The sequence below is a fragment of the Chaetomium fimeti genome, assembly GCF_033439085.1.
Source record: "Chaetomium fimeti strain CBS 168.71 chromosome Unknown B0H64scaffold_3, whole genome shotgun sequence".
NCBI lineage: Eukaryota > Fungi > Ascomycota > Sordariomycetes > Sordariales > Chaetomiaceae > Chaetomium > Chaetomium fimeti.
Window position 1 is genome coordinate 1,381,026 of NW_026944331.1, and position 23,071 is coordinate 1,404,096.

The following is a 23,071-nucleotide window of genomic DNA, read 5'->3' on the forward strand; positions in this document are numbered from 1 at the left end:
GCGCTCCATCTCAATTGCCGCCCTCCTTCCTCCTCCGTAACCCCCCCCTTAGACCCGCCGCCATCCTCGCCCAGCCCCAGGGAAACCACCGAATTCGCGGAGCATTTCGACTGCGCCGCTCTGACCATCTCAGCGGCACGGCTGTGCCTGAGATACCCAGCGCCGACCCATCGTTGCCTTCGATTATCGACGACGCCGGTTGTCAAACACGGTGGTTCGTCCCGAACCGCCCAGGGGATTGCATCGTATGAGGACTAGAGTCAAGCCGATACCCTCTCAGTAACTGAAACACCCTATCATCAACAGGTTGCTTCGGTTCGAAGAAGGGTCGAGCTGGGCGCCTCTAGTCGCCCACAGAAGAGAAGCTGTTGTCTTCAAAGATGAAGCGTTTCGGCGCCAAAGTCGTAAGTCGGTCCGTCGGGACAGAAACATTGCGCATCCCGTTGACCTTGTTTCGGTGCAGCTCTCGCGAGGCAAGGACTCCAGCAAGTCCTCCAAGAAGAACAAGGATTCCAAGGATGGAACAGCGTCGCCGAATGCCGCCGCTAGGGATACCAACCAGTCGCCCGTCTTGACCCCGTCATCCTCTACCTCGACGCTCAACGATATCCGCAACAAGCCGCTGCCTCCCAACAGCGTCTCCCATGCCGACCACGTTGCCCAGGCCCAGCTCGGCAATAACGGCGCGAACGCCGGTGCGCCGGACAGATTCGCCACAGGCGGCCCCGGGCAGGGCGCCAACGGCGGCGGGACGCCTGCGAGGCACGGCCCCTTACCCCCGACCGTTATAATCAGCCCGAGTGCTCCGGTGAGATTAGATAGTCTGTTGATTTTCGTGTGGACGGTACTGACGCCGCCCTGCAGCATGTGCCACCACCCGGTGCCGCTGAGACCATGCCTCATGATCTCGCCCCGCCGAAGGCTGGCCAGAAGTCATTGATGTATGACCGCCTGCAGCAGACCCCCAAGGACGTCCTGGAGGGCCCCAAGACGCCGAGACGGCAGCATTCATCCCGTTTCGACATCTCCGCCCACCGTGAGCTCGAGAAACTCCCCGGCTTCCACGAGGTTCCCCCCGGACGCCGGGAGGACCTCTTCATGAAGAAGATCGAGCAGTGCAACGTCATTTTTGATTTCAACGATGCCAGCGCCGACATGAAGTCTAAGGAAATCAAGCGACTGGCCCTCCACGAGCTCCTGGACTATGTGGCCAACAACCGGCAGGTCATCACGGAGCCCATGTACCCGGTCGTTGTCGGCATGTTTGCCAAGAACCTGTTCCGCCCGATCCCGCCTCCCATGAACCCGCAGGGTGAGGCTTTCGACCCGGAAGAGGACGAGCCCGTTCTGGAAGTCGCCTGGCCTCACATTCAAGTCGTGTACGAGTTCTTCCTTCGCTTCATCGAGAGCCAGGACTTCAACACGAATATCGCAAAAGCGTACATTGATCACAGCTTCGTACTTCAGCTCCTCGAGTTGTTCGATTCCGAAGATCCCCGGGAACGAGACTTCCTGAAGACCACTCTGCACCGCATATACGGCAAATTCCTCAATCTCAGATCTTTTATCCGCCGCTCCATCAACAACGTCTTCTTCCAGTTCACCTACGAAACCGAGCGGTTCAACGGCATCGCTGAGCTCCTCGAGATACTCGGTTCCATCATCAACGGCTTTGCCCTCCCTCTAAAGGAGGAACACAAGCTCTTCCTAACGAGGGTTCTGATTCCCCTCCACAAGGTGAAGAGTCTGAGCATGTACCATCCTCAGCTCGCCTACTGTATTGTGCAGTTCCTCGAGAAGGATGCTTCGCTGACGGAAGAGGTATGTTGCTGCAATCTATCTACCTTTGAGACTCGGCTTACTGACTTGCGACGCAGGTCGTGCTTGGTCTCCTGCGGTTCTGGCCCAAGGTCAACAGCACCAAAGAAGTTATGTTCCTCAACGAGGTTGAGGATATCTTTGAAGTCATGGACCCGGCCGAGTTTGCCAAGGTCCAAGAACCTCTGTTCCACCAGCTGGCGAAATCGGTAGCGAGTCCCCATTTCCAGGTCGCCGAACGCGCCCTCTACTTTTGGAACAACGAATATTTCTGCAACTTGGTCAGCGACAATGTTGAAATCATTCTGCCCATCATGTTTGCGCCGCTATACGAGAACTCCAAGGGTCACTGGAACAGGTTAGTGGTCTCTCTAGGGTTCAACCGTGACTTTTATGACTAACAGCCTCGCAGAACGATCCATGGCATGGTCTACAACGCCATGAAGCTGTTCATGGAGATCAACCCCCAACTGTTCGACGACTGCTCGCACGAGTACACGGAGCAGCAGAATAGTGCTGCCTCGAGGGAAGCCCTTCGCCAAAGGAAATGGGCTGCCATCCAGGACCAAGCCGACCGCAGGAAAACCACCAATGGGTCGACCGCCACCGCCGGGGCAGCACCGCCAAGGGCGGCCGCGACCACATTGCCGAGGGTCGACGAGGTGGACGCCGCCGAGGACAACCAAATGAGACTGAACTCGTTGAATCTGCAAGATGGCGACCGGAGAGACCGCCGACCCGAAACGCACGATAGACAAAACTCGGTTGGCTCGGCGCGGAGTCAGCGGTAATTGCGATCATGTTTGGATTTCTGGCCTTCCCGATGCGACGTCGCCCGGTCGGTCCTGGTGTCTCTGAAGATGGTCTTGCCCTCGCTATTACGGGCCCCCGCTAGACAGCTTTGGTTTTTAATCCTGGCCTGTTCTTAACCTGACAGGTCAGGGTGTCGGAGGAGGCTTGAGCAAGGCATTAAGGGAATCAATCCGAAGCACCCAATACGGACATGTTTTTTTTTTTGCTCTCTGCTCTGCCTTGCGGGGGTTGTTCTGGCGTCGGCATCCCCAGTCTCGCTTTATTGCCTCTCTACCCCAGGGGTGAATGAATGGATTTGGGCGCATACTGCCTTTAATACCGGGGCGCGCGTGTTGATGTCGGCTTTTGTCTTGGTTTGATGGTGGGACTAGAGAGGATACAGGATGGAGAGGAAGGGGCCGGGGTACACTCAGGGCTGGACAGGACTGGGCGCTGATGTTTACTGGACGGGGAGGGGGGCTTTTTACAAGCAAAAAGGGGTGAAAGGAGAAAGAATGGGCTGGGCTGGACTGGACTGGATTAACCTTGCGCGCGTGAGCAATCAGGCGAAAAACGGAACCCCCCTCCCCTGAGCCGAACCCCCCAACCTCAACCGTTCGCTTTGTTGTTTGGCATATCTTCTACTACTTCTACTTCGCACCTCGTCTTGCCTTTTTCCCTTCTCTTTTTGTTAACTTCAGCTCTTCCCTTCTCTGAGTCAGAGCTCCTTTTTTATAGCGGGGCCTTGTTAAAACAATGAGATGGCTATTTCTGTGTGGTTTTATCGCTCTTATCATCCCTTGCCGTGGCGAGAGGCCAGCTGCCCGTATCCCCATCCCCGTCTCCCAACCCAAATATTACGCCGTGGGAAATATCAGGAACTTGGGGCCCGAGTCAAACAGCTCGGAGCGGGACTCGAATCGGCTTTTGCTTCGGCACACGCTCGGAAAAGATGGGATTACCAAGGGGAGAAGAAGCCGGCTTGGAGTCAAACATGATCAAAATCAGTCTGTTTTTTTGTTTCACCTTTCTTTTCATGGCTTTCTCCCTCTTCTCCTTTATATTACGGATTTCGCAGGCGCATTCTGGTCACGGCGGGCTTTGCTTTGAATAATAGAACGCATGCATTTTCTCCCGTTTTTAGGCGAATCTCATTTTACGATGAATCCATTGACTCAATCCCAAATGTACGGAGCAGATAGGATAACACAGCCGGGAGGCAGGAGGTTCCCATCTACAAACTCATCCAACCACTACGTATAATAACCCCCTTATAACCTCACCCTCCAAACCCATCCCCGCTACCTTAACTACCGCCATCCACCACGCCCGTACCCTCCCCACCCCTGATAACCTCCCCGCCCCTGCCCCTGCCCGTGCTGCCCCTGCCCCTGCTGCTGGTACATCCCATTCCCATTCTGCGCCCCCGGAAATGGCCCCGGCCCCGGCCCCGGAGGCGGAGGCGGAGGCGCATGCGGATGGGGATGCGGCGGCGCCCAACTGCCCTGAAAAGGAGGCGGCGGGGTCGGGCCCGCGTGCGCACCGGGTACGAAATAGTTCGGTGGCGGCTGGGGCGGCATTGGCGGGGGCACGGGCGGCCACGGGCCCTGGTAGTTGGGTGGTGGGGGCGGTGGTGGCGGAGGGGCTGGGAAGCCCATGCCGAACCCGGGCTGGGGTGGGAGGTGGGGGGGTGGCATGGGGTAGGGCATTTGCTGCTGCTGCGGTGGTGGTGGTGGTGCGTGTGGTGGCGGGGGGTGCTGGTTCCAGCTGCCGGCTGGGGGGGGTGGGTGTGGAAGGGGGAAGTTGTTGTTTCGATGTGGTGGTGCTGGGAGGTTGGGGTGTGGTGGGGGAGATCGAGGGCGGCTCCAGGATCGGTTTGGGGAGAAGCTGGGACTCCGTGGTTGGTAGTTCCCGTCTCGGTCCCGGGGTGGGTATCCTCTGCTGCGAGATCTGGACTGGGATGGTGATTGCCGGCGAGAGCGGGAACGGGACCTGCTTCGTGATCGGCGGTAGCTGCGGCTCCTGTGTCGACCCGGACTGGATAGCTCGCTCGGGTTTCGGCTGCGGCTGCGGCTCCGGCTGCGACGCCTGCTTTGCGGCGATGCTGACAGTCTTTGGCGTTTGAAGGCGGGTCGGGCGGGGCTTCGGCTGGAGAGCTCGCTGCGATGCCGATGCCGGCTGCGTGATCGGCTCTCGGAGCGGGTGTATGATCGCGAGGAGCGAGTCCTACCACGCTCGCCGTCGCTACGGTCTCTGGGCCCACCGCGGCCGTGTCTTCGACGCTTCATCTTTTCGCAGAAAGCGCGGGACCAGCCGTAGTACGTATCTCCGTCAACAACCTCCCCCGTTATCTCGTCTATCTCGACACGCTCGCCCAGTCGGCTGACGTTAGGCGGTGGCTCATCGTGATTCACCTCCTTGCCGTAGATCTTGTCGATATCCACGAGCAAATTCTTGACGGCGGCCACGAGAGACTTGTCGGCAGGGCCCTGTGACAGAACCAAAGGCTTGATCATCGAAGGGTTCATCGGCCGGGTTGAGTTCGGCTCCAAGACTGGGAGCCAGTTCCCCGCGGGCAAGTCGTACCATAGGGTTGAAGGGTCGCCGTGCGTCGCTGGCAAGACCCACGGCGCCGTCTTGGCTGCTTTGGCCACGGCGCTCGCTGAGTAGTCCCCGTCGTTGCCATTTTTGTCCTCCTCGCTAGACAACGGGCCTTCGTCGATTGCCGCCCGCAGCTGTTGAACAAAAGCGCGGGAAAAGTAACCGTTCTCCTCCCACAGTCCAATCAAGTCTCGAATCTTTCGGATGTGTTTCGGGCAGTTGTTGAAGGCTGCGGCACTCCTGACTAGGGTGGGTAGTGTTGGCTCCAACGTTTGGGCGAAGGCTTCGTCTCGATTGCGGTGCTTCGCGTGGTAAAGGATATCGTTCAGGATGTATAGAACATGAAGGCGCCGACGCTTAGCTGACGGCACACGGCCTCTTCTCAAACCTCCAACAGCGGCATCCTTCTCGCCCCCGAACGACTTGGAGAGCGCGACCAGGTATTTGCCAAACGGAGCGATCCGAGCCGACGAGGGAACCAGGTTGGAGAGAGCCCATTGCTTGCATCTCTGGCGCGCGGCTTAGCCCATGGGTCCACACAAGGGTAAAAAGCGACACGGATAAAGCGCGTTATCAAACCTGGACATTGGGGGGCGAGCACTCGGAGACAGTCGAATTGATGAGGGCGAGCATTGTCTCGATGTCGTCGCGCGAACATGGTCGCGGATCTGGGCGGAAGAGGGCGCCTGACAGCGCCGTCTTGGCGACAATCAGCTCTGCCGACACCATTATGGGTACCCTAACACGAGGGGTGGCGACGAGGAAGCAAGCGCTGTTCTTGGTTTTTACTGTCGCAAATAGATGCGTTTCTTACAAGGAGGACTTGAGGTAGGGCTGCTTCGAGATTGGCGCGTTTGGTGGTTTCGGCAAAGTGCCAAGCCTGCCAAAGTTCAGGTCCCTTGCAGGCGGGCACTGCGGGATGCGGGAGATCCACCATTATTCGAACATGCAATTACTGAGATCAGCTGAAATGTTCATGATGGAGCGAATTAATGGCAGTGCGACCCTCCTGTCGTGTTCAATTCTCTATCCTATAACTATGTTGTGTATCCCCATCCAATCTAACAAACCGTAAAAGGCCCGAGCATCGCAAGAAATCCTTTGCGTGTTGGTGGTACAGGTTATGGCGCAACGAGCATATCATTAACGAAAGGCGAAGGTGCCTGGTGCGGCCGACGTCTGCGACTGGGTCTCGAAATTGAGAGTGTCGCTCTTGTTCCTCATAACGTAGCCGGATGAGCAGGCCGGGCTATTGCGCCGCTGCAGCAGCTGGTGCGCCATCTGTCCCCAAGCAAAGTACTCAAGAGAACCGGTCCCCTTTTCGGCTGCTGAACGGAACGCTTGCCTCGTACTTGCTCTTCTCTGCCACCCTCTGACCCTCGGTGGCTGGGGCGTGCCTCGTCGGGGCTGGGTCACTGCTCGATTCCTGGCTCGGTGACCCCGCCGTGTCTGTCCTCGCTGGACCACCGTTTGTCACCCCACCATTCGACCCGCCCATAGTTGCCGACGAAAGGGGGCGGTTTGGGACATTTTCCGAGTACTCGAGGGAATCAATCATAGCCTTCTTCTTTCGCTGTTCTTCTAGTCGAGATTGGCGGTCGGCATTGATGCTCTTTTTCGCGAGGTAGTATGCCCCGCCGCCGGCTAGAAGTCGGCGTGACACCAGTCAGTCGCTCACGGTCTTTCGTTGGGTTATCTTTTAGATTGACGATCGGCGTAGCGTACCAACACACAGCGAGCCCCAGCCCAGCCTATGCGATATCCCCCATTAGCCTCGGAGCTGGTTTCGGCGCATTAAGCGGGTGGTGTCTCACCAAAAGGACCTAACCTAAGTAGCAGGTCAGCGACATTGATGCGGTAGTTTTGAGTAGGATGACTAGGAAGCATCACTAACTGTATTCATTGTTCCTTGAACCAAACTGTTCTTTGCGTGAAAAATAGGCTGTCGCAGACGAAGAAAGTTCGGCGAGAGATGCGCGTTTACTTGGTTTGGAAAGACTTGACCTTTCCTCCGTCAGGGCCGGGTGATGCAATCGATAAGAGCCGAGCTCGAGATGGGCTGATAAAGTTCTGGCCAAGCCTTCGATGTGGGGCCAAACAAACTCTGGGCGATCTCAACCAGTTGGAGGCTGAATTGTGACAGACAGTGTGAGTTCCGAGTTTAAAAATACCGGAAGGTCATCCCAAGTCTCAGTCGGTTCCCCGAGCGGCCTGTCAAATTGGCTTTCGTCTTCCTGTATTGTTTCGAATAAGATAATAGTTAATTCCTCCCCGACTTTATCGGTTTTTATCTTATGAGCTAAGCTGCCATATACAAATACCAAGGGATAACTACCTACCTTACCTACCGGGTAGAGAAAATGCAAAAGGAAAAACCAAGCCAAGGTACCAAGTACACAGTATGCATTGAGGAACGGCAGTTCACGATCCTGATGGACAACCGATTCATTTTCCCGGCCCCTGTCATTGAGCTGCAAGCCGAGAACCGCATTTGGAGTTGTGATACAATGGCATCCTGACCGACCAACAACTTCCCCTCAAGCACGAAAGGTTTCGTTGTGAGAGAGTGTGTCTGTGAGAATGGATTTTCCGTTGGCTCTCTGCTGTTTCCGGCGGGTGCTTGGCTGTGGGGCCAGACTCGAGAAACATCAGACGCCTATTGCTCGGAACCAACACCCGCGCCTCGGATTACTGTACGCAGTTATTCGTGTTCCTCTGCTAGAATTACCAGTGGTCGAAGGGAGGCACATCGTCATTTGCCCACACTGGATGCAAAGCCACGGGGCATCCACTTCTCATGGTGTGCACCACCAACACCGACAATACGGCCCCCAATCAACTTTCAAGGACCTTCCAGGTTCCCTTGACACGCGCCACACTGCCTCCTGTTTGTCTTCGTCTCGAAGGAGTGGAACTTTCCGGGCAACTCTAAAACAAAGCAGCTGGTAATCTGTACAGACCTTCCATTGCATATGAAGGGCGCAGGTACAGATTATCTCGTAAGCACATAACTCCCACAGTTACCTTGACAGCGCGCACCCGACACTCAACACTCGCTCAAGTGCCCCGCGGCTCGTCAATGCACACCACCAACCTAACCTGCAACACACGACTGCAACGCATCGACAGTGCATGTACATACACTCGTTTTCCGTGAAAGAGGGCGGCACTAGTCTCGACTCTCGAATTCCCTCCGGATGTGCGACATCTCATGACAGCAGGAGCTCCCTGGCTGAGGGTTAATGGAGCGTGCAATCGCTGAAATCTAATCCAGCTTTATTAGCTACCTAGTTATTGTTCTCTATCCGACTTGTCGTTGCCATGGATCCTCCGCCAAAAGATGGGCCCGATGGCTCATCCCTCGTGAGCACCACCACCACCACCCTAACTGTTGGAGTCGTGAAATAGAGGGAGGCTAATTGTTGAGTGTTGCATCAGAGACCGGTTTCCTCGCTTTTAGCAAAGTTCGAAAACCTAAACAAGGCCGAGCCTGCCAATCCACAGACCGGTGCCTCTTCAAGAACCGCATCCCCTGGCCCGGCGCCGGCAACAGCACCGAAACCCGTGCGACTGCGAGAACGGGATCCGAGCCCCTCGGCGGCCCGAGAACCACCCACTGTCCCGCCAGCTCGACCCAAAGAGAGGTTGAACGTCTCCATAAGCCCGGCCGCCGCCAACATTGGCCTCTCGACGTCCCCCACCCGACCTCTTCCTCCGCCCATCAGCCCACGCCCTGGCCATCCCCCGTCGCTTACAATCGAACCTCCCCATTCGCCGCCAAAGAGAGGCGTGGGACTCCCAACAGGGGACCGCCCGGCGTTCGTGAATACCGACTCCGTAATCAAGTCCCCCACGGCTGCGACAGCGACACAGCAGTTCAAGATACCGAGCCGTCCTCGGACGCCCGTCCATGAATCCGGCGTATCGGCGCGCCCTACGCCTTCGAAACCTCCGTCTCCCCCTCCTCCGCGACGGTCCGGGGAGGTCAGGCGAGACCGAGAGAACAAGGATGTCGGGAGACCTGCAATTCCGCCCCCGGTTAACCGGGCTGAGAAACCGCTGATAGGCGCCGCTCGCTTCACGCTCTTTTCGCAGCCCAGCTCACCCGCTCATGGGCCGAGCCGCCCAAGCGACAAGATCTCGCCCTTCAGCAGTCCGCCGAGTAGTAACGGGACCACTGAGGAGGACGCTCCCCCCGCATTGCCCACACGCCGGAAAACGGAAGTGGAACGGACACAGCGGTCCGGGACGACATCTCATATAGCCAGCGACCCATTCGAACCACCTCTCCACCATTCAGTGACCGCCAGGAGGTTAGACCGAGATGGCGTCAATGGCAGGGCAGGAGATCCGCTTACGCCACAACTCACCGGCGACCAGCCACCGGCACTTCCGGCGAGACCGCAGAGTTTCATAGACTCTTCTCGTACCGCGCATCCGGCTTCGGTACCACCGCGGCCACCTCGACCGGCGCTGAACACCAATCACCCTCACGAAATCGGCGCAGCCGGCGCGGCCGCGCAGAAACGAGTTGCGTCAACGCCCACGGCGCATGCTCCGCCAACCATTCCTAGGCTCAATGGTAGGTCCATGACCATGGGGGTGGATCGGATGCAGAGTAGGGCCGTCAACGACTTGCGCGCGCCGACTACGCCGGCTACCCCGATCGAGCACCGGTCTTTGGACACCCTGGCGGGGAGCTCCGCCAGGGGTGACGCCTCTGCGCCGGTCATCACGGCCTACCCAGATACTTCGAGGACAAACCGGAGTAAGCCTTACATCAATAGGGGCGTGCACGAAATCGCTACGAATTACGATAGCCGGGTGTTTGATGTCTGCGGCCCATTCGTCTGCGCAACCGGCGCGTACACGAGGGCCTGGAGCGTGCAAGACGGCGAGCTGGTGATGAGTCTGGCTATGGGCGAAGGCCTGAAAGGGACGGCCGTGATATTCAAGCCGGGCGAAAACGTGGACGAGGAAGGCAAGCGGGTTTGGATCGGCAACAACCATGGCGAGCTGCTGGAGGCCGATGTCCAGACGCAAGCCATCCTGAACCAAAGGCCGGGCGCCCACGGCCGGCACGAGATCATCAAGATCTACAGGCACTTTAACGAGCTGTGGACTCTGGACGAGGGCGGCACGCTGCATGTTTGGGGTCCCGATGAGAAGGGTGTTCCGAACTTGTCTCTGGGCCCCACGCAATCCTTCCGCGTACCAAAAGGTCACTTGTTTTCGATGGTTGTGGGCGACGAGCTGTGGCACGCGACCGGCAAGGAGATACGGGTCTTCCTGCCAACCCTGGATGGGAGAACACAATTCCAAGTCTTGATACGGCCGCTCATGCAAGATAGCGCCGGCGAAGTAACCTCGGGCGCCATCCTCGCGTCCGAACCAGACAAGGTCTACTTTGGGCACAACGATGGGAAGGTGAGCATCTACTCGAGGAAGGATTACTCTTGCCTCGGGGTGATGAATGTCAGCCAGTACAAGATCAACTCGCTCGCCGGCGTGGGCCGGTACATGTGGGCCGGGTTTAACACAGGCAAGATGACGGTGTTCGATATGGAGCAGACGCCGTGGGCTCTCAAGAAGGACTGGCAGGCCCATAAGAACCCCGTGGTCAGGGTCGCCGTCGACCGTTCCAGCTTCTACAAGCTCGACCGGTGCCAGGTGGTGTCGCTCGGCGCGGATAACATGCTGCGCACCTGGGACGGGATGCTCCAGGAAGACTGGCTCGAGGGCGAGATGAAGCTCAAAGACGTCGAGTACTGCAGCTTTGAGAAGATCAAGGCGTTGGTTCTGACGTGGAACGCGGGCGCCTCGACACCCCATAGCCTGCGCTATTCCGAGTCCGACGCTACCTTTGTTCGCGATCTCTTGCAAAACAGCGACTCGCCCGACATCATTGTCTTTGGGTTCCAGGAGCTCGTGGACCTCGAAGACAAGACGGCCACGGCGAAACGCTTCCTCAAGCCCAAGAAGAAGGAGGGCTCGGACCAGGAGCGGATGAGCCACCAGTACCGCGACTGGCGGAACTTCCTCGCGCAGAGCCTGGACGACCACATGTCCAGCGGCGGGCTTTACCACGTCCTCCACACGGCGCCCCTCGTCGGTCTCTTCACTTGCATTTTCGTCAAGGCCGACCTCCGCGAGCGCATCAGCAACTTAAGCAGCGCCGAGGTCAAGCGCGGCATGGGCGGGCTGCACGGCAACAAGGGCGCCATTGTGGTCCGGTTTATGGTCGACGACACGTCCCTGTGCTTTATCAACTGCCATCTGGCAGCGGGCCAGACATCTGCCAACGCGCGGCACAACGACATCGCGGCGATCCTCGAGACGCCGCTGCTCCCGCCGCAGCGCGACCCAGGGGTCCGCGTCGACAGTTTCGTCGGCGGCGGCGACGGCTCCCTGATCCTCGACCACGAGCTGTGCCTGCTCAACGGCGACCTCAACTACCGCATCGACACCATGAGCCGCGACACGGTCGTGGCGGCCGTCAAGGCCGGCAACCTCGCCAAGCTGCTGGAGCGCGACCAGCTGCTCGTCGCGCGGCGGCGCAACCCGGCCTTCCGGCTGCGCGCCTTCGAGGAGCAGCCCATCGCGTTCGCGCCCACGTACAAGTACGACGTGGGCACCGACACGTACGACACGAGCGAGAAGCGCCGCAGCCCGGCCTGGTGCGACCGCCTGCTGTACCGCTGCGGCGGCGGGCGCGGCCGCATCGAGCAGCTCGACTACCGCCGCCACGAGGTGCGCGTCTCGGACCACAGGCCCGTCAGCGGCCGGTTTCGGTTCGGCGTCAAGCGCATCGACCCCAAGCGGAGGGCTGTCGCCTGGATGGAGTGCCAGCAGCGCTGGGAGGACCGCAGGGGGAGGGAGGGGGAGGAGGAGAAGTAAGTCCATTACTGCCTGCACTGCACTCTACCTATTGGCTGTTTGTTTTACTTTACGCGCTTGGATGCTGACCGTCTGTCTCCGTTGCAGGATGTTTTACTTGACCAGGGTAATTGGCTACGACAAGGCGACCGCCCAGCGACTGATTAATGAGCGGGCTTCGAGGAGAGTCCATCGGAGCCCCAGCAGGCATCGGGAATAAATGACGCGGGGTTTGGGAAGGTTAATTCGGACGGGCACCGCTAATGAATGAATGAGGCCGCATATTTTGGTGTCCAATGGCAGGGAACAACGTCACGGAGTGGCCAATGTTAGAAGATGCATACCCCTTGGAGTTGGGTCGGATATGGATGATAGAGGCTTAATTGCAACGAATTGAATTGTGGCAGGGTGGGAGCAGCCCTGGGTTGTCATGTTGAATCTGGGGGTTAAATATGCGTTGAATATACGTGTCTCGCATTCCATGCCCCTTTTCGATGTTTTTGGTTAGGGGGAGGGAAGGACAGGCATGATGTCATCTGATTGACGCCCAACAACTTCTCACCCTCACCTTCCCCTCCGAGGCACTTTATACGTCCGAGTCGGAGCCGAGCTGGACTGTCGTCCATATGACAAAGATCTGTGACATCAGGCCGTCCAAAGTAACAACTGATTAATAATTGGTTATAACCACCTTGCCACTGGAGTATACAGTTATATGAGTGGGTTGTGCTACTTCAAGCTTTCACGAACTACTGGAGGGTTTCCTCAACTCACACTCAACTCAACTTGCATCCTTGAATGCGAGCTTTCACTCGAACAATACTAGGTCTAAGGACCCTGACAACTACCACCAAAATGGCTTCTACCGCAGACCTTCCCTACAAGATGCACGTCACCCCGGACAACACCGGGCTCTGGCACATCAAGCAGACCGACGAGGCAGCTAAGAAGGTGTCGGAGCTGCTCCAGGAGGACATGGAAGTCAGTTTCCCTCGCCAGTTGCCCGACCCCTTATTAATAGTACTTGGCTAACACGCACCCTCCCTACCTATCTACAGAAACACCATGTCTTCTTCAACCAAGAGGGCTTCCACAACCACGTAAGCATCTCATCTACCCATATCCATAACCCACCTCCCCAGCCCACTCCCTAGCCCACCTCCCCAACTGACACCCCTCCTACTGACACCCCTCCTAGATCCCACACCACCTCCTCGCCCTCTACGGCACCGGCGCCCCCGCGCCCGCCCTCCAAGCCGCCTACGACACCAACGCCAACTACCAGCGCCCCGCCCTCCCCCCCCACCCCACCACTACCACCACCACCACCACCACCTCCCCAGCACCAGCAGCAACACCAACCTTCCACCCCTGGCCATCCGCCGCCGCCCCCTCCCTCGGCAACGAAACCTACTACCCCGACTTCCTGCGCTTCTTCCAGGCGGAAACCCGCGCGCTCGGCTCGTGGCAGGCCGTGCTGAAGCGCTACCTCTTCGCCAAAGATGACGACACGCTGCTGGTGCGGCTGTTCGCCGGGTTCCTGCACCCGCTGATCCAGCTGATGTACGGGATGGAATGGGGCCAGGAGGCGGTTGTCGCCGAGGCGCTGGCGCAGACGGCGGTGCATGGCGGGGAGATTGGGGGGTTTTTGCTGGGGGCGGAGAGGAGGGCGAGGGAGATGGAGATGGAGAGTGGTGGGGGTGGGAAGGGTGGTGAAGGTGGTGGGAAGGGGGAGGGGGTGTTGGAGTTGATGGAGAGGTTGAGGGGGGATGGGAAGTTGGCGGGGGCGGCGAGGGAGGGGGACGCGAATAAAGTTAGGGATGGGGTGCTTGCGCGTGCGGGGGAGGAGATGATCGCGCTGGCGGCGAGGGTGAGGGTGATGCCGGAGGAGGTGGAGGAGAGGACGGCCGAGATGTTTGATGCGGCTGTGTTTGTGGCGGCCGCGGCGGCGCTGGTGAAGGAGGGGAAGCAGCCCAAGTTTGACTTCTTTTTGATGTGAGTTGTTGTGGGCGGTTGGTTTCTTTTGTGCCGGGAGGGGAAAGGAGAAAGATCGGAGTTGCTGACGCTTGCTTGCTGGTAGCCACCATCTCAACGCGAGCCCCTTCTTTGTCACTATTAACGCCCAAGACTGGATCCCCGCCGAGACCAAGGCGCGCCTACTGGAGTGGAAGATTCGGATGGACTTGCTCCAGTATGCCGCGCGCGGTGCGCCCGAGCTGTCGGCCGAGAAACTGGCTGCGTATCAGCCGCGGAAGCCTGCTGTCGGAGGGTCGTTAGCCGGTACATATACCACCTGACTCGTCTCCTTTTTGTGTGGATTACACTGACAGAGAAACAGATATTGTCTCCCGACTGCACAACTTCGGGGATGACGGGCATTCGATCAAGGTGGCCCGGGCGATGGTGATCTGCCGCAACATCTGCAAGAAGTACGAGGACGAGGGCAAGGACTGGCTGAAGGTGAAAGGGGACGACATGTGGGAGAAGGTGTGTCACCTGGCCGTCGACTCGGTCGAGGCACCGGGGCCACGATGGTTGCGGAGTTGTGGCTTTGACGAGGCCTGGAAGGTATGTTCAACCGTAATTTCGAGGAAGAAAGTGTGAGCTGACAGGCGTAGGACGTCCCGGACCTCTAGTTCATGTTACCATCAAAAATAGGGAGTTTGGCGAGCTTGGGAGGTGAAACGGCCTCAGCACATGTTGCAACAACCTGCTCATGGTATCAACCTGTATTCCTAACGCCTTCTTATGCCTGCTTATTCTAGCCCAATCCATTCTTCTTCGCTCACGTCCTCGCCCATGATGTCGTGTATTGTCACCTCCTTGTTCGTCGAGGGCAACGCTCTCATCTCGGGATCCTCGATGCTGTCCGGCTCGCCACCAGCCGGCTTGTCTCTTGCCTGGCCAAGGAGGTAATCCACCATGTAGACATTCTCATCCGCAAGCCGTCTGACCTCGTCCTTCATCTTAGCCACCGCTCGTGCTACAACACGTAGCTCCACATCCACCTTGCCCCGGTTGGCCGTCAGCCACGCCCCGTGCTTGTCCACCAGCGCCTTGATCCAGAGCAGGCAGAACTCGACGTGCGGTGACTGCTCCGTCTGGGCCGCCACGTACCGCAGGAGGCGCGCTACGTACACCGTCGGGAAGTGCTCGACAACTAACCCGATATCGGTGTAGGGAATGGCCTGGAATACACGCTGGATTAGGCCCGCCTCGTTCAGCCGGAAGGCCATGACCAGCGCCTTGAGGTAGTCCTTCTCCTGTTCGAGCACGGCGAGCGTTGATGCTGGCGTGATTTCCATGTTCAAATCGAACGGGTCGAACTGGACGGTGCTGTCGAGGCTGTAGATCAACAAGCCTTCTGTGGACGCGGCGCAAAAGGATGTGCCGCTTGGCGAAAATGCCACGCCAGTCACCCTCACTTCCGGCTTCCCTCTTCTCGCCGAGGGATCGCCGCGTTTCGAGCCAGGTAATGACCTGTCAATTCGGTCTTCCAAATCTGACGCCTCGCCCTGGTCATCCAACAACCCGGAAGGCCCCGCTTCTGTGATCATCTTGCTGTTGAGAAATTCTTGGGTGCCCGAGAGAGACAGGTTAACGCTGACAGTAAACTTCTTGAGAAGCACCATGGTCGTCACAGAGTACAAGCAAATGTATTTGCTGTTCCCGCCCGCCAGGAGGCAGGACCCGTCCATGCTGTAACGAATGGTATTGAAGCTCTTGGTTCCAGCCACGTTCGCAGCAGCCCTGCGGTCCGTGATCCGGCGACCACCCGAAACGTCACGGCGGCCGTCAACGCCAGATATTTGCTGCGCTTCGGAGACGGACCAGAAAGACAGCTGGCCGTCGAGAGTAGAGATAGCAACCTGGAGCGAGTCTGGCCTGAACGCAATATCCAAAACGTCTGATTGCAGCTGCAGGGGCTCGCTGGTCTGTGTCCGGTTGAAAATGGACCAAATCCTCGCCGTTCTATCCCAGCTACCGCTGACTAGGAGGCCACCGTTCGGGGCAAAGGCGAGAGATGAGACTGGCCCCTCATGGCCCGAAAGTCGGTCAAGCAGTTGCCCCGTCTGGACGGACCAGATATGAACGTCGAAGGAGTCGATCGAACCCGCAGCAACCACTTCGCCGCTGGGGTCCACCGCCATGCAGGAAAAGGATAACCTCTCGGCCGCGGTGAAGGTCTTGAAATTCCTGTACCTGATAAGATCCCACGCCCTGATCGACCCGTCCAAGCTTGCCGTGAAGAGGACGTTGCCCTTCTTCGCAAACTCGCAGGCCGTAATGCCGCTGGTGTGTTCGGTAAACGTGACGATGCAGAACCCGGATTCGATATCCCAGACCTTGATCTTGCCGTCATCCGCCGTCGTGACGATCCGCTGGCCGTCGGGCGAGTAGACCAGCGCATTCATCGAGTCGAAGTGCCCTTGTTGTTTCAGGATGTAAGACTCGGATTGCCACTCCCACACCAGCAGCTGGCCAAGCTTTGATGCCCCAAATGCTAGCCACTCTCCGCTCTTGTTGATCGTGACAAAGTCAATTTCGTTTTGGGAGATGCTGAGCGTGTGGATCATGTTGAAGTCCGGCATCTCGTACAGCCCGAACAAGCCATTCGAGAAACCGGCAACGAGCAAATTTGATTCGGGGTGGAAAGCAGCGCACCGGAGCGTCGCGGAGTTTTGCATAAAGTAGTGCCGATTGACGATCCTCCATTGCATATCGGACTCGTCCACCATCTCGTCCTCGTCATGGCCCGGTTTTGTGGTATACTGCCAGTCAAAGACAGCCCCATCTTTGCTGACAGTGTAGATCGTTTCTTGATCTTTGGAGAACCAGGCGCCCACCACTCCTTGCCTGTGACCTGACAAGACCGTGGGCGTGAAACCCTCCTCCGAATTTAGACTCCATATCCTTGCCGTTAGGTCTTTTGACGCGCTGAGGAAGAATCTGGAGTCGCTCGACCACTCGATATGCCGAACATCGTCAAAGTGTTGTGTGTGGGTGTGGTGGCGCACGAATGGGGCGAACTCGAGGTCGCCGGCGGCGTTGGAGTCCGGTGTTGACGGAACGTGCCAGACCTCGATCTTCCTCCCTAATCCAACCACAAAATACCGTCCGGAGGGCGAGAAAGAAAGGGAAGTCACGCGTGACTTGAAGGAGAAGTGGTATAATACCACTCGGCGCGGAACGTGGGTCAGTACCGCTTGGCCATCTTCGTCGATCGACAGGAGCAGGTTGCCCTGCGGGGTCAAGCCTATCCTCGAGATATTCTTTCGGTGGGCGAACGGGAGGGTGTAAGACTTGTTGCTGCGTCCAATTAGCACATATACTCTGTTAAACCATCAAAGAAGGGAAAGAGAGAGCGCAGGAGAGGTGGGATGCCTACTCGACGAGATTGAAGACGGTGACTCTGTTGCCGACGGGCGAGTACAGATGGGTTCCGTCGGGACTGAATAGAAGATTGCCCTGGCAATATACCGTCCCCAACAAGTTGGAGAATTTAAAATCTGTCTTCATGGTCGCTGGCAGTCCATCTCCCAATTTCAAGAAATCGGCCTGCAGCAAAGCTCCAATCGCCAAAGCAGGATATCGCCGGTGCTCGCCGCCAAAAATTTGGTAACTTTTTAGCGGGGTCGGCGAATTCTTTCTCCTAACCCCCGACGTGCCTTTTGTCGAGCCTGGTGGCCTGGCTTGGCAGGGACCTTTTTCGGTGGCTTCTGGGGAAAGTGGAAAAGGGGAGCAAGACCCACTCGATTTTGAGCCTGGCGCCCTGAAGCCCGCCCTGAAGTCTAGTAGTCCGTGCTTGTCGTTGATCCGTGCACGGCAGCAGCTTCGCTGGTCTGGAAATTTGATGGGCAAATTCCCCTGAAGCACAAGCTCCCGACCCCGTCTCCTCGTACCCGTCAACTCCAAATCCACCACCTCTTCCGCTCCAGCAACATCTCTCCCAATTGCACCCGCCGCGGTTTTGGCTGTACATTCTTGATACCCCTCACCCACTTTTATTTCGTTTCGATCAATACTTAGCTCGAGATGGCTCCTGCCGCTGCCGAGAGCGCGTCGCCGATTGGCATTGCCAATCTGCCCAACCAACGGCACAAGATTGTCGCGAAGAGGGGTGCCGCGTTTACTATCATGGTCAGAAGTACCGGCAGTGTGGGGTTGCCACTTGTTCTGACCCGTTACTAGGTTGCTGGCGAGTCCGGGCTGGGCAAGACCACCTTCATCAACACGCTCTTCTCCACCACGATCAAGAACTACGCCGACCACAAGCGCCGGCACCAGAAGCAGGTCGACAAGACCGTCGAGATCGAGATTACCAAGGCTGAGCTGGAGGAGAAGTTCTTCAAGGGTACGCAGCAGCAGCATCAAGGCCTGCCGCCTATCTGTTATGAATACGACACTGACTGGCAACTAGTCCGCCTGACCGTCATCGACACCCCGGGCTTCGGCGACTATGTCAACAACCGCGACTCGTGGATGCCCATCATCGAGTTCCTCGACGACCAGCATGAGTCTTATATGCTCCAGGAGCAGCAGCCGCGCCGCCAGGACAAGATCGACCTCCGCGTGCACGCCTGCCTGTACTTCATCCGCCCCACCGGCCACACGCTCAAGCCCCTTGATATCGAGGTCATGAAGCGGTTGTGCTCGCGCGTCAACCTCATCCCGGTCATCGCCAAGGCCGACACCCTTAGCCCGGCAGATCTCGCCAAGTTCAAGTCGAGGGTGAGCACAAAAAGACACCGATCGCCGAGTTGTTTCCGTTATGCTAACCTTGCTTTCCAGATCCAAGCCGTGATCGAGGCCCAGAACATCAAGATCTACCAGCCGCCGATCGAGGAGGACGACGAGGCCGCTGCCCAGCACGCACGCAGCTTGATGGCCGCGATGCCCTTTGCCGTCATTGGCTCTGAGAAGGACGTGAAGACGAACGACGGGCGCATCGTCAAGGGCCGCCAGTACTCGTGGGGCGTGGCCGAGGTCGAGAACGAGGACCACTGCGACTTCAAGAAGCTGCGATCGATCCTGATTCGCACCCACATGCTGGACCTCATCCACACGACCGAGGAGCTGCACTACGAGGCGTACCGCGCGCAGCAGATGGAGACGCGCAAGTTTGGCGAGGCCCGCCCGAGAAAGCTCGACAACCCCAAGTTCAAGGAGGAGGAGGAGGCGCTGCGCAAGCGCTTCACCGAGCAGGTCAAGATCGAGGAGCAGCGCTTCCGGCAATGGGAGCAGAAACTCATTGCCGAGCGCGACAGCCTCAACAAGGATCTCGAGCAGACGCACGCCCAGATCAAGCAGCTCGAGGGCGAACTGGAGCAGCTGCAGGGAAGCGCCGTCCGCAGCCACGGGCGTCGCTAGGGGACCGTCGTTACGAGGTACTGACCTGCCGCGTCGTGGATTTTGTCAACCTCCGGCCTCGCCCTGTTTCCGTTGGGCTCGCATGAGCCATGGTGCGGTAATGAGGAAGCCGTTGGTTGACCAAAGTACCATTGTCGTCCGGCTTTTTATTATTGTTTGTCCGTTTTTTTTCCTTTTACACCCCTCCCCGCCCTAGTTATTTGATAGCCAACGGGAAAAAGGTGCGCAAATTCTTGGAGGGTAGAGGGACTTGGAATTACCCCCAGGGACTTCAGGTCGTCGTCCTCGACGGACTCAACCTTCACGTCAGTTGTTTTCCGGAGCCCCTTTTTTATTCGACCTTAGGAATGATGTAATTTAGCCGCCTTCATGATACCAGATAATGAGAAAGGCTGCCTGTCCTGAAGGAAGCGACTTCTGCTGACACGGAAGCCCTGTGTTGATTGGAAACAAGCCGTCTTCGTAGACGATAGCGACTATATACAAACGTGCTAAAGAGAACGCCCGCCCAGCCAAGGAGAAAACCAGGTTGAACACTGACCCCGAGTGCACATTCCAAGAAACAAAAACATGGCCCACCAACGCCTGCCTCCCTTGCCCTTAAAGGTTTAGTTACACGGCATCCATCGTCGCCCTCGTCGTCAGCTGCTCGTTCTTGTTGCCCAGCTTGGAGATCTGCAAAAACGCGTCCACCCCGTACCCCTCCAGGCTATGCAGCGCCAGACTCCCCGCCCAATACTCGGCATACACCCTGCTCAGCGGCAGACCCATCCCCAAGCGCAGGTTCGGCGGCCGGCTAGACAGCGAAGCCAGCGAACTATTAACATCGCGACCGATCTCGCCGCCCTCGACCGAGGTGCTGCGGTTCTCGTGGCCGTCGTCGTCGTCGTCATCGTCGCGTTCGCGGTTGTTGTGGTGGTGGTCATCGTCCTCCTCGAGCTGTAGCTCCTGCATGGTGGCGGCCATCTTGGGCACCTTGCCGAGGTTGGCCAGGATCTTGCCGCTCGCGGGGCCCTTGCTGAAGGACCACAGGTAGGGCAGGCTCTCGCGCGGGATGCCGCCGCCCTGGTCCGAGATGCGGATGATGACGTGCTGCTGGCTCTCGCAGATGGTGACCTCGATGGGCGGGGGCGGTTTGTGGGAGTAGGTTGGGTCTTTGTCTCGTCGGCGCTGGTGCTGCTCGGCCACGGCCTGCACCGAGTTGCGCAGCAGCTCGCCAATGATGTACTCGAGGTGGCTGAGGATGTAGGGGAAGTTGGCGTCGAGGTGGCCGTCGATGCGGATCTCGGGCAGGGCCACGTCCGGCCCGTACGCGCGCTGGAGGATCTCGCGGACGGCGTTGCCGCAGCGCGTGACTACGTCTTTGGCGACGCACTTGAGGAAGACGGCGCCGATGAATTCCGACTCGGAGAGCTTGGCCCCCGGGGAGAACCACGGCGCGTGGAAGGTCTCTGTTAGTGCGAGGTGCTGCTCCGCGATGACGCGGCGAGAGATGCGCTAGGAGAGGACTGTTAGCGAGAGGGCCCGTTGAGAATCCAGGGATTGCCGGATGAGGGAAACGAACAGATCGGAGGATGGTGTTCATGAACTTGTCTAGCTCGGCCGAGTCCATGAGACCGTTGCTCTCCAGAATGCCCATTGCCAGCTTGGGGATGACGGTTAAGTGAGCCTTGAGCATGGAGCGTATCGTCTTGCAAAAGCGATCATTGTCTTCCAGCGTTTTGATCTCCTTTACTTTCCGGAACGTATCAAATGCAGTGTAATACAGGTCGTAGACCTCGTTAACGTGTGGGTTCGTGACAACCACATACGGCAGCTGCTGCATGTCGCGAATTCGGTGGGCGATCCTAAGAGCCAATGCCAGTCAGTAGAGCCTTTGACGGTGAGAAGCATGGTGGACAAACTTGCCTCGTTGGCAGTTCGGTCCGAACATAGTTCGCCGAGCTTATCAACCTCGACTCAGCCAAGGTGCGACCGAACACCATGAGCTGCCGCAGACTAATAGGGCGGGCTTCCTTTGCAACCCATCTATTACAAGGCGTGAGCACGTCAACGTGTCAAATCTGAAAGGGCCGGACCATAAGGAAGGCAGAGGCACGCACTCATCCAAGACAGAAACGGGCCGCCATTTTGGGCTATGAGTAACGTGATGCGAATGCCGCACCATTGGCATCATGAGCTGACCTATTGATTGCCATCTCGCTGCTCTGCCCGGTTGCCCTGGTCTCCCTATTAACCGGGCACACGCCGTGACGTGATACACCGAGAAGCGCGGCATGCCTTCGTCGTTGCCATGCGAGAAAGAGAGTGTGAGTGTGACTCAGTTGGAACTCGACCAGGGACAGAGTTTGGCGTTGAAGGCGTCAGAGCTTCAGAGTGGAGAGAGAGAGGCGGGATTCCAGGCTGGGTTGGCAAGAACACATCGGAGAATTACCGAGATGATTTTATACATGGGTCAAAAAAGGAATGACAGTCGCTGAAGTAGCTGTAATTTAGACGGTAGCTGCGATGGTTGTCCTGCAGTCTGCAGTCATCAGAGATGCCATCTCCAGCAGCTCATGAGTTGCGGCATGACATGACGCTTCCAAGCTTGCGATACCGCACCGGATGAAGCTTGGTTGATGAAGGGTCCTTGAGTGAGTTACCCCACATTTAGTTTGTTCCTCAACTCCTGTGTGCAACTCGAACTCGCATGTGGAGCGGGGGATTACCAAGACAGTGTGGAGTACTGTTTAAACCGGTAGCGATACTGTGCCATGCGTGGTCTTCGCGAGAGCGAGCACTGAGGAACGCTGCCCTCGGCAAGCATCAACTTTTCTATCTAGCTAGGTAAGTTCTCATTATTTGCATGCCACATCCTCGTGAAATAACCACTCCTGGATAGCCGCCTGTTTCACACCAATTTCTATTTTAACTTGAAGTTAACTGCTTTCTGTTGTTGGTCTTGCCTCGGATTCAATTTGGAACAAACAGGGCGGGTCCAGGTGAGACCGGGGCTTCTCACAGAACTTGAAAACTCAAGATGAACAGAAGTCATACCACACGCCGGAACCTAAACAGGTAACCAATACCAGTCACATTTCATTCTCAATGCTGGGCTTCACAGCCACTTCTCGCAACCGGCAATACTGATAGGCTTAAGGCATCATTCTGCCCAATGTTTAATCAAGTATGGTGTTGCTTCGCCGTGCCTGGTCGCATGCAAGGCATGGTGTCTCTGCACCCCACGTCATTGGAGGGGCAAGGGTCCTTGTGTATGTCGTTTTTCAATACAATGCGTTAGAGAGGTACCTCGGGCCCCTTGCCACTGCCGTCTGATTTCGACAAACAACGAGGTACCTGCTGACCTGCCGAGCCTCGAGATACCCACATGTCAGTGTACGACGCTCGAGAGCCAAAAGCCGTCGTCTGCTGCGCCCGGTTGCAATACTGGGGCAACAGAAAGTGGTGCAGTGGTTCAGTTCAAGTTCCCTTTGCACCATCTCACATCCCATACTAAAGTTTGTTGCTGCTGACTACTTCCCTCTTCGCTGCACAGCTTCTGTTTGTCTTGCTGCAGAAGTTTGCTGTATCCCAGGGACCGCAAAGCCTATTTTTTTTTACAAAGCATTCT

General features: G+C 57.5%; 8 protein-coding genes across 8 annotated transcripts; 4 read left to right on the plus strand and 4 right to left on the minus strand.

The window, feature by feature from the left end:
* Positions 1 to 254: 254 nt before the first annotated feature.
* On the plus strand, positions 255 to 2,812 carry B0H64DRAFT_115475 (phosphatase 2A regulatory B subunit-domain-containing protein). Its single transcript, XM_062797859.1, has 5 exons — positions 255 to 404; positions 464 to 808; positions 865 to 1,821; positions 1,878 to 2,176; positions 2,231 to 2,812. Exons 1-5 carry the CDS (start codon positions 381 to 383, stop codon positions 2,607 to 2,609), a joined length of 2,004 nt encoding a protein of 667 aa, XP_062660517.1. The 5' UTR covers positions 255 to 380; the 3' UTR covers positions 2,610 to 2,812.
* Positions 2,813 to 3,820: 1,008 nt separating this feature from the next.
* B0H64DRAFT_115487 (uncharacterized protein) lies at positions 3,821 to 6,058 on the minus strand. Its single transcript, XM_062797860.1, has 2 exons — positions 5,791 to 6,058; positions 3,821 to 5,720 (listed from the first exon to the last, which is right to left on the minus strand). Exons 1-2 carry the CDS (start codon positions 5,938 to 5,940, stop codon positions 3,921 to 3,923), a joined length of 1,950 nt encoding a protein of 649 aa, XP_062660518.1. The 5' UTR covers positions 5,941 to 6,058; the 3' UTR covers positions 3,821 to 3,920.
* A 142-nt stretch (positions 6,059 to 6,200) lies between these two features.
* On the minus strand, positions 6,201 to 7,230 carry B0H64DRAFT_390964 (uncharacterized protein). Its single transcript, XM_062803443.1, has 4 exons — positions 7,106 to 7,230; positions 7,026 to 7,039; positions 6,937 to 6,962; positions 6,201 to 6,855 (listed from the first exon to the last, which is right to left on the minus strand). Exons 1-4 carry the CDS (start codon positions 7,112 to 7,114, stop codon positions 6,512 to 6,514), a joined length of 393 nt encoding a protein of 130 aa, XP_062660519.1. The 5' UTR covers positions 7,115 to 7,230; the 3' UTR covers positions 6,201 to 6,511.
* Positions 7,231 to 8,442: 1,212 nt separating this feature from the next.
* Positions 8,443 to 12,420, plus strand: B0H64DRAFT_115589 (Endonuclease/exonuclease/phosphatase). Its single transcript, XM_062797862.1, has 3 exons — positions 8,443 to 8,574; positions 8,650 to 12,104; positions 12,196 to 12,420. The coding sequence occupies exons 1-3, from the start codon at positions 8,533 to 8,535 to the stop codon at positions 12,305 to 12,307; spliced, it is 3,609 nt and encodes a 1,202-aa protein (XP_062660520.1). The 5' UTR covers positions 8,443 to 8,532; the 3' UTR covers positions 12,308 to 12,420.
* A 522-nt stretch (positions 12,421 to 12,942) lies between these two features.
* On the plus strand, positions 12,943 to 14,691 carry B0H64DRAFT_416235 (uncharacterized protein; the record flags this gene model as incomplete). The annotated part of the gene is made up of 5 exons (XM_062805150.1): positions 12,943 to 13,068; positions 13,146 to 13,187; positions 13,286 to 14,082; positions 14,168 to 14,367; positions 14,426 to 14,691. The coding sequence occupies 5 exons, from the start codon at positions 12,943 to 12,945 to the stop codon at positions 14,689 to 14,691; spliced, it is 1,431 nt and encodes a 476-aa protein (XP_062660521.1).
* A 152-nt stretch (positions 14,692 to 14,843) lies between these two features.
* B0H64DRAFT_356751 (WD40-repeat-containing domain protein) lies at positions 14,844 to 17,740 on the minus strand (the record flags this gene model as incomplete). Its single annotated transcript, XM_062801603.1, has 2 exons — positions 17,477 to 17,740; positions 14,844 to 17,397 (listed from the first exon to the last, which is right to left on the minus strand). The coding sequence occupies exons 1-2, from the start codon at positions 17,605 to 17,607 to the stop codon at positions 14,844 to 14,846; spliced, it is 2,685 nt and encodes an 894-aa protein (XP_062660522.1). The 5' UTR covers positions 17,608 to 17,740.
* Positions 17,741 to 19,882, plus strand: B0H64DRAFT_423330 (Septin-domain-containing protein). The gene is made up of 4 exons (XM_062805603.1): positions 17,741 to 18,228; positions 18,280 to 18,442; positions 18,509 to 18,819; positions 18,880 to 19,882. Exons 1-4 carry the CDS (start codon positions 18,124 to 18,126, stop codon positions 19,456 to 19,458), a joined length of 1,158 nt encoding a protein of 385 aa, XP_062660523.1. The 5' UTR covers positions 17,741 to 18,123; the 3' UTR covers positions 19,459 to 19,882.
* B0H64DRAFT_390981 (branched-chain alpha-ketoacid dehydrogenase) lies at positions 19,883 to 21,722 on the minus strand. The gene is made up of 4 exons (XM_062803444.1): positions 21,561 to 21,722; positions 21,367 to 21,486; positions 21,023 to 21,305; positions 19,883 to 20,955 (listed from the first exon to the last, which is right to left on the minus strand). The coding sequence occupies exons 1-4, from the start codon at positions 21,632 to 21,634 to the stop codon at positions 20,071 to 20,073; spliced, it is 1,362 nt and encodes a 453-aa protein (XP_062660524.1). The 5' UTR covers positions 21,635 to 21,722; the 3' UTR covers positions 19,883 to 20,070.
* Positions 21,723 to 23,071: the final 1,349 nt, after the last annotated feature.

What these genes read in the sequence shown, in the direction of transcription:
- B0H64DRAFT_115475 (XM_062797859.1), top strand. Translation starts at nt 381, where the DNA reads ATGAAGCGTTTCGGCGCCAAAGTC. An exon ending in TAATCAGCCCGAGTGCTCCG is followed by an intron (nt 809 to 864) that starts GTGAGATTAGAT and finishes GCCGCCCTGCAG; the next exon opens with CATGTGCCACCACCCGGTGC. An exon ending in TCCAAGGGTCACTGGAACAG is followed by an intron (nt 2,177 to 2,230) that starts GTTAGTGGTCTC and finishes ACAGCCTCGCAG; the next exon opens with AACGATCCATGGCATGGTCT.
- B0H64DRAFT_115589 (XM_062797862.1), top strand. Translation starts at nt 8,533, where the DNA reads ATGGATCCTCCGCCAAAAGATGGGCCCGATGGCTCATCCCTC. An exon ending in GGCCCGATGGCTCATCCCTC is followed by an intron (nt 8,575 to 8,649) that starts GTGAGCACCACC and finishes GTGTTGCATCAG; the next exon opens with AGACCGGTTTCCTCGCTTTT. An exon ending in AGGGAGGGGGAGGAGGAGAA is followed by an intron (nt 12,105 to 12,195) that starts GTAAGTCCATTA and finishes TCTCCGTTGCAG; the next exon opens with GATGTTTTACTTGACCAGGG.
- B0H64DRAFT_390964 (XM_062803443.1), bottom strand. An exon ending in CTGGGGCTCGCTGTGTGTTG is followed by an intron (nt 6,856 to 6,936) that starts GTACGCTACGCC and finishes GCCGACTTCTAG; the next exon opens with CCGGCGGCGGGGCATACTAC.
- B0H64DRAFT_115487 (XM_062797860.1), bottom strand. Translation starts at nt 5,940, where the DNA reads ATGGTGTCGGCAGAGCTGATTGTCGCCAAGACGGCGCTGTCAGGCGCC. An exon ending in GCTCGCCCCCCAATGTCCAG is followed by an intron (nt 5,721 to 5,790) that starts GTTTGATAACGC and finishes GCCGCGCGCCAG; the next exon opens with AGATGCAAGCAATGGGCTCT.
- B0H64DRAFT_423330 (XM_062805603.1), top strand. Translation starts at nt 18,124, where the DNA reads ATGGCTCCTGCCGCTGCCGAGAGCGCGTCGCCGATTGGCATTGCCAAT. An exon ending in GTGCCGCGTTTACTATCATG is followed by an intron (nt 18,229 to 18,279) that starts GTCAGAAGTACC and finishes ACCCGTTACTAG; the next exon opens with GTTGCTGGCGAGTCCGGGCT. An exon ending in GGAGGAGAAGTTCTTCAAGG is followed by an intron (nt 18,443 to 18,508) that starts GTACGCAGCAGC and finishes ACTGGCAACTAG; the next exon opens with TCCGCCTGACCGTCATCGAC.
- B0H64DRAFT_390981 (XM_062803444.1), bottom strand. Translation starts at nt 21,634, where the DNA reads ATGATGCCAATGGTGCGGCATTCGCATCACGTTACTCATAGCCCAAAA. An exon ending in CCCGTTTCTGTCTTGGATGA is followed by an intron (nt 21,487 to 21,560) that starts GTGCGTGCCTCT and finishes GCCTTGTAATAG; the next exon opens with ATGGGTTGCAAAGGAAGCCC. An exon ending in CGGACCGAACTGCCAACGAG is followed by an intron (nt 21,306 to 21,366) that starts GCAAGTTTGTCC and finishes ATTGGCTCTTAG; the next exon opens with GATCGCCCACCGAATTCGCG.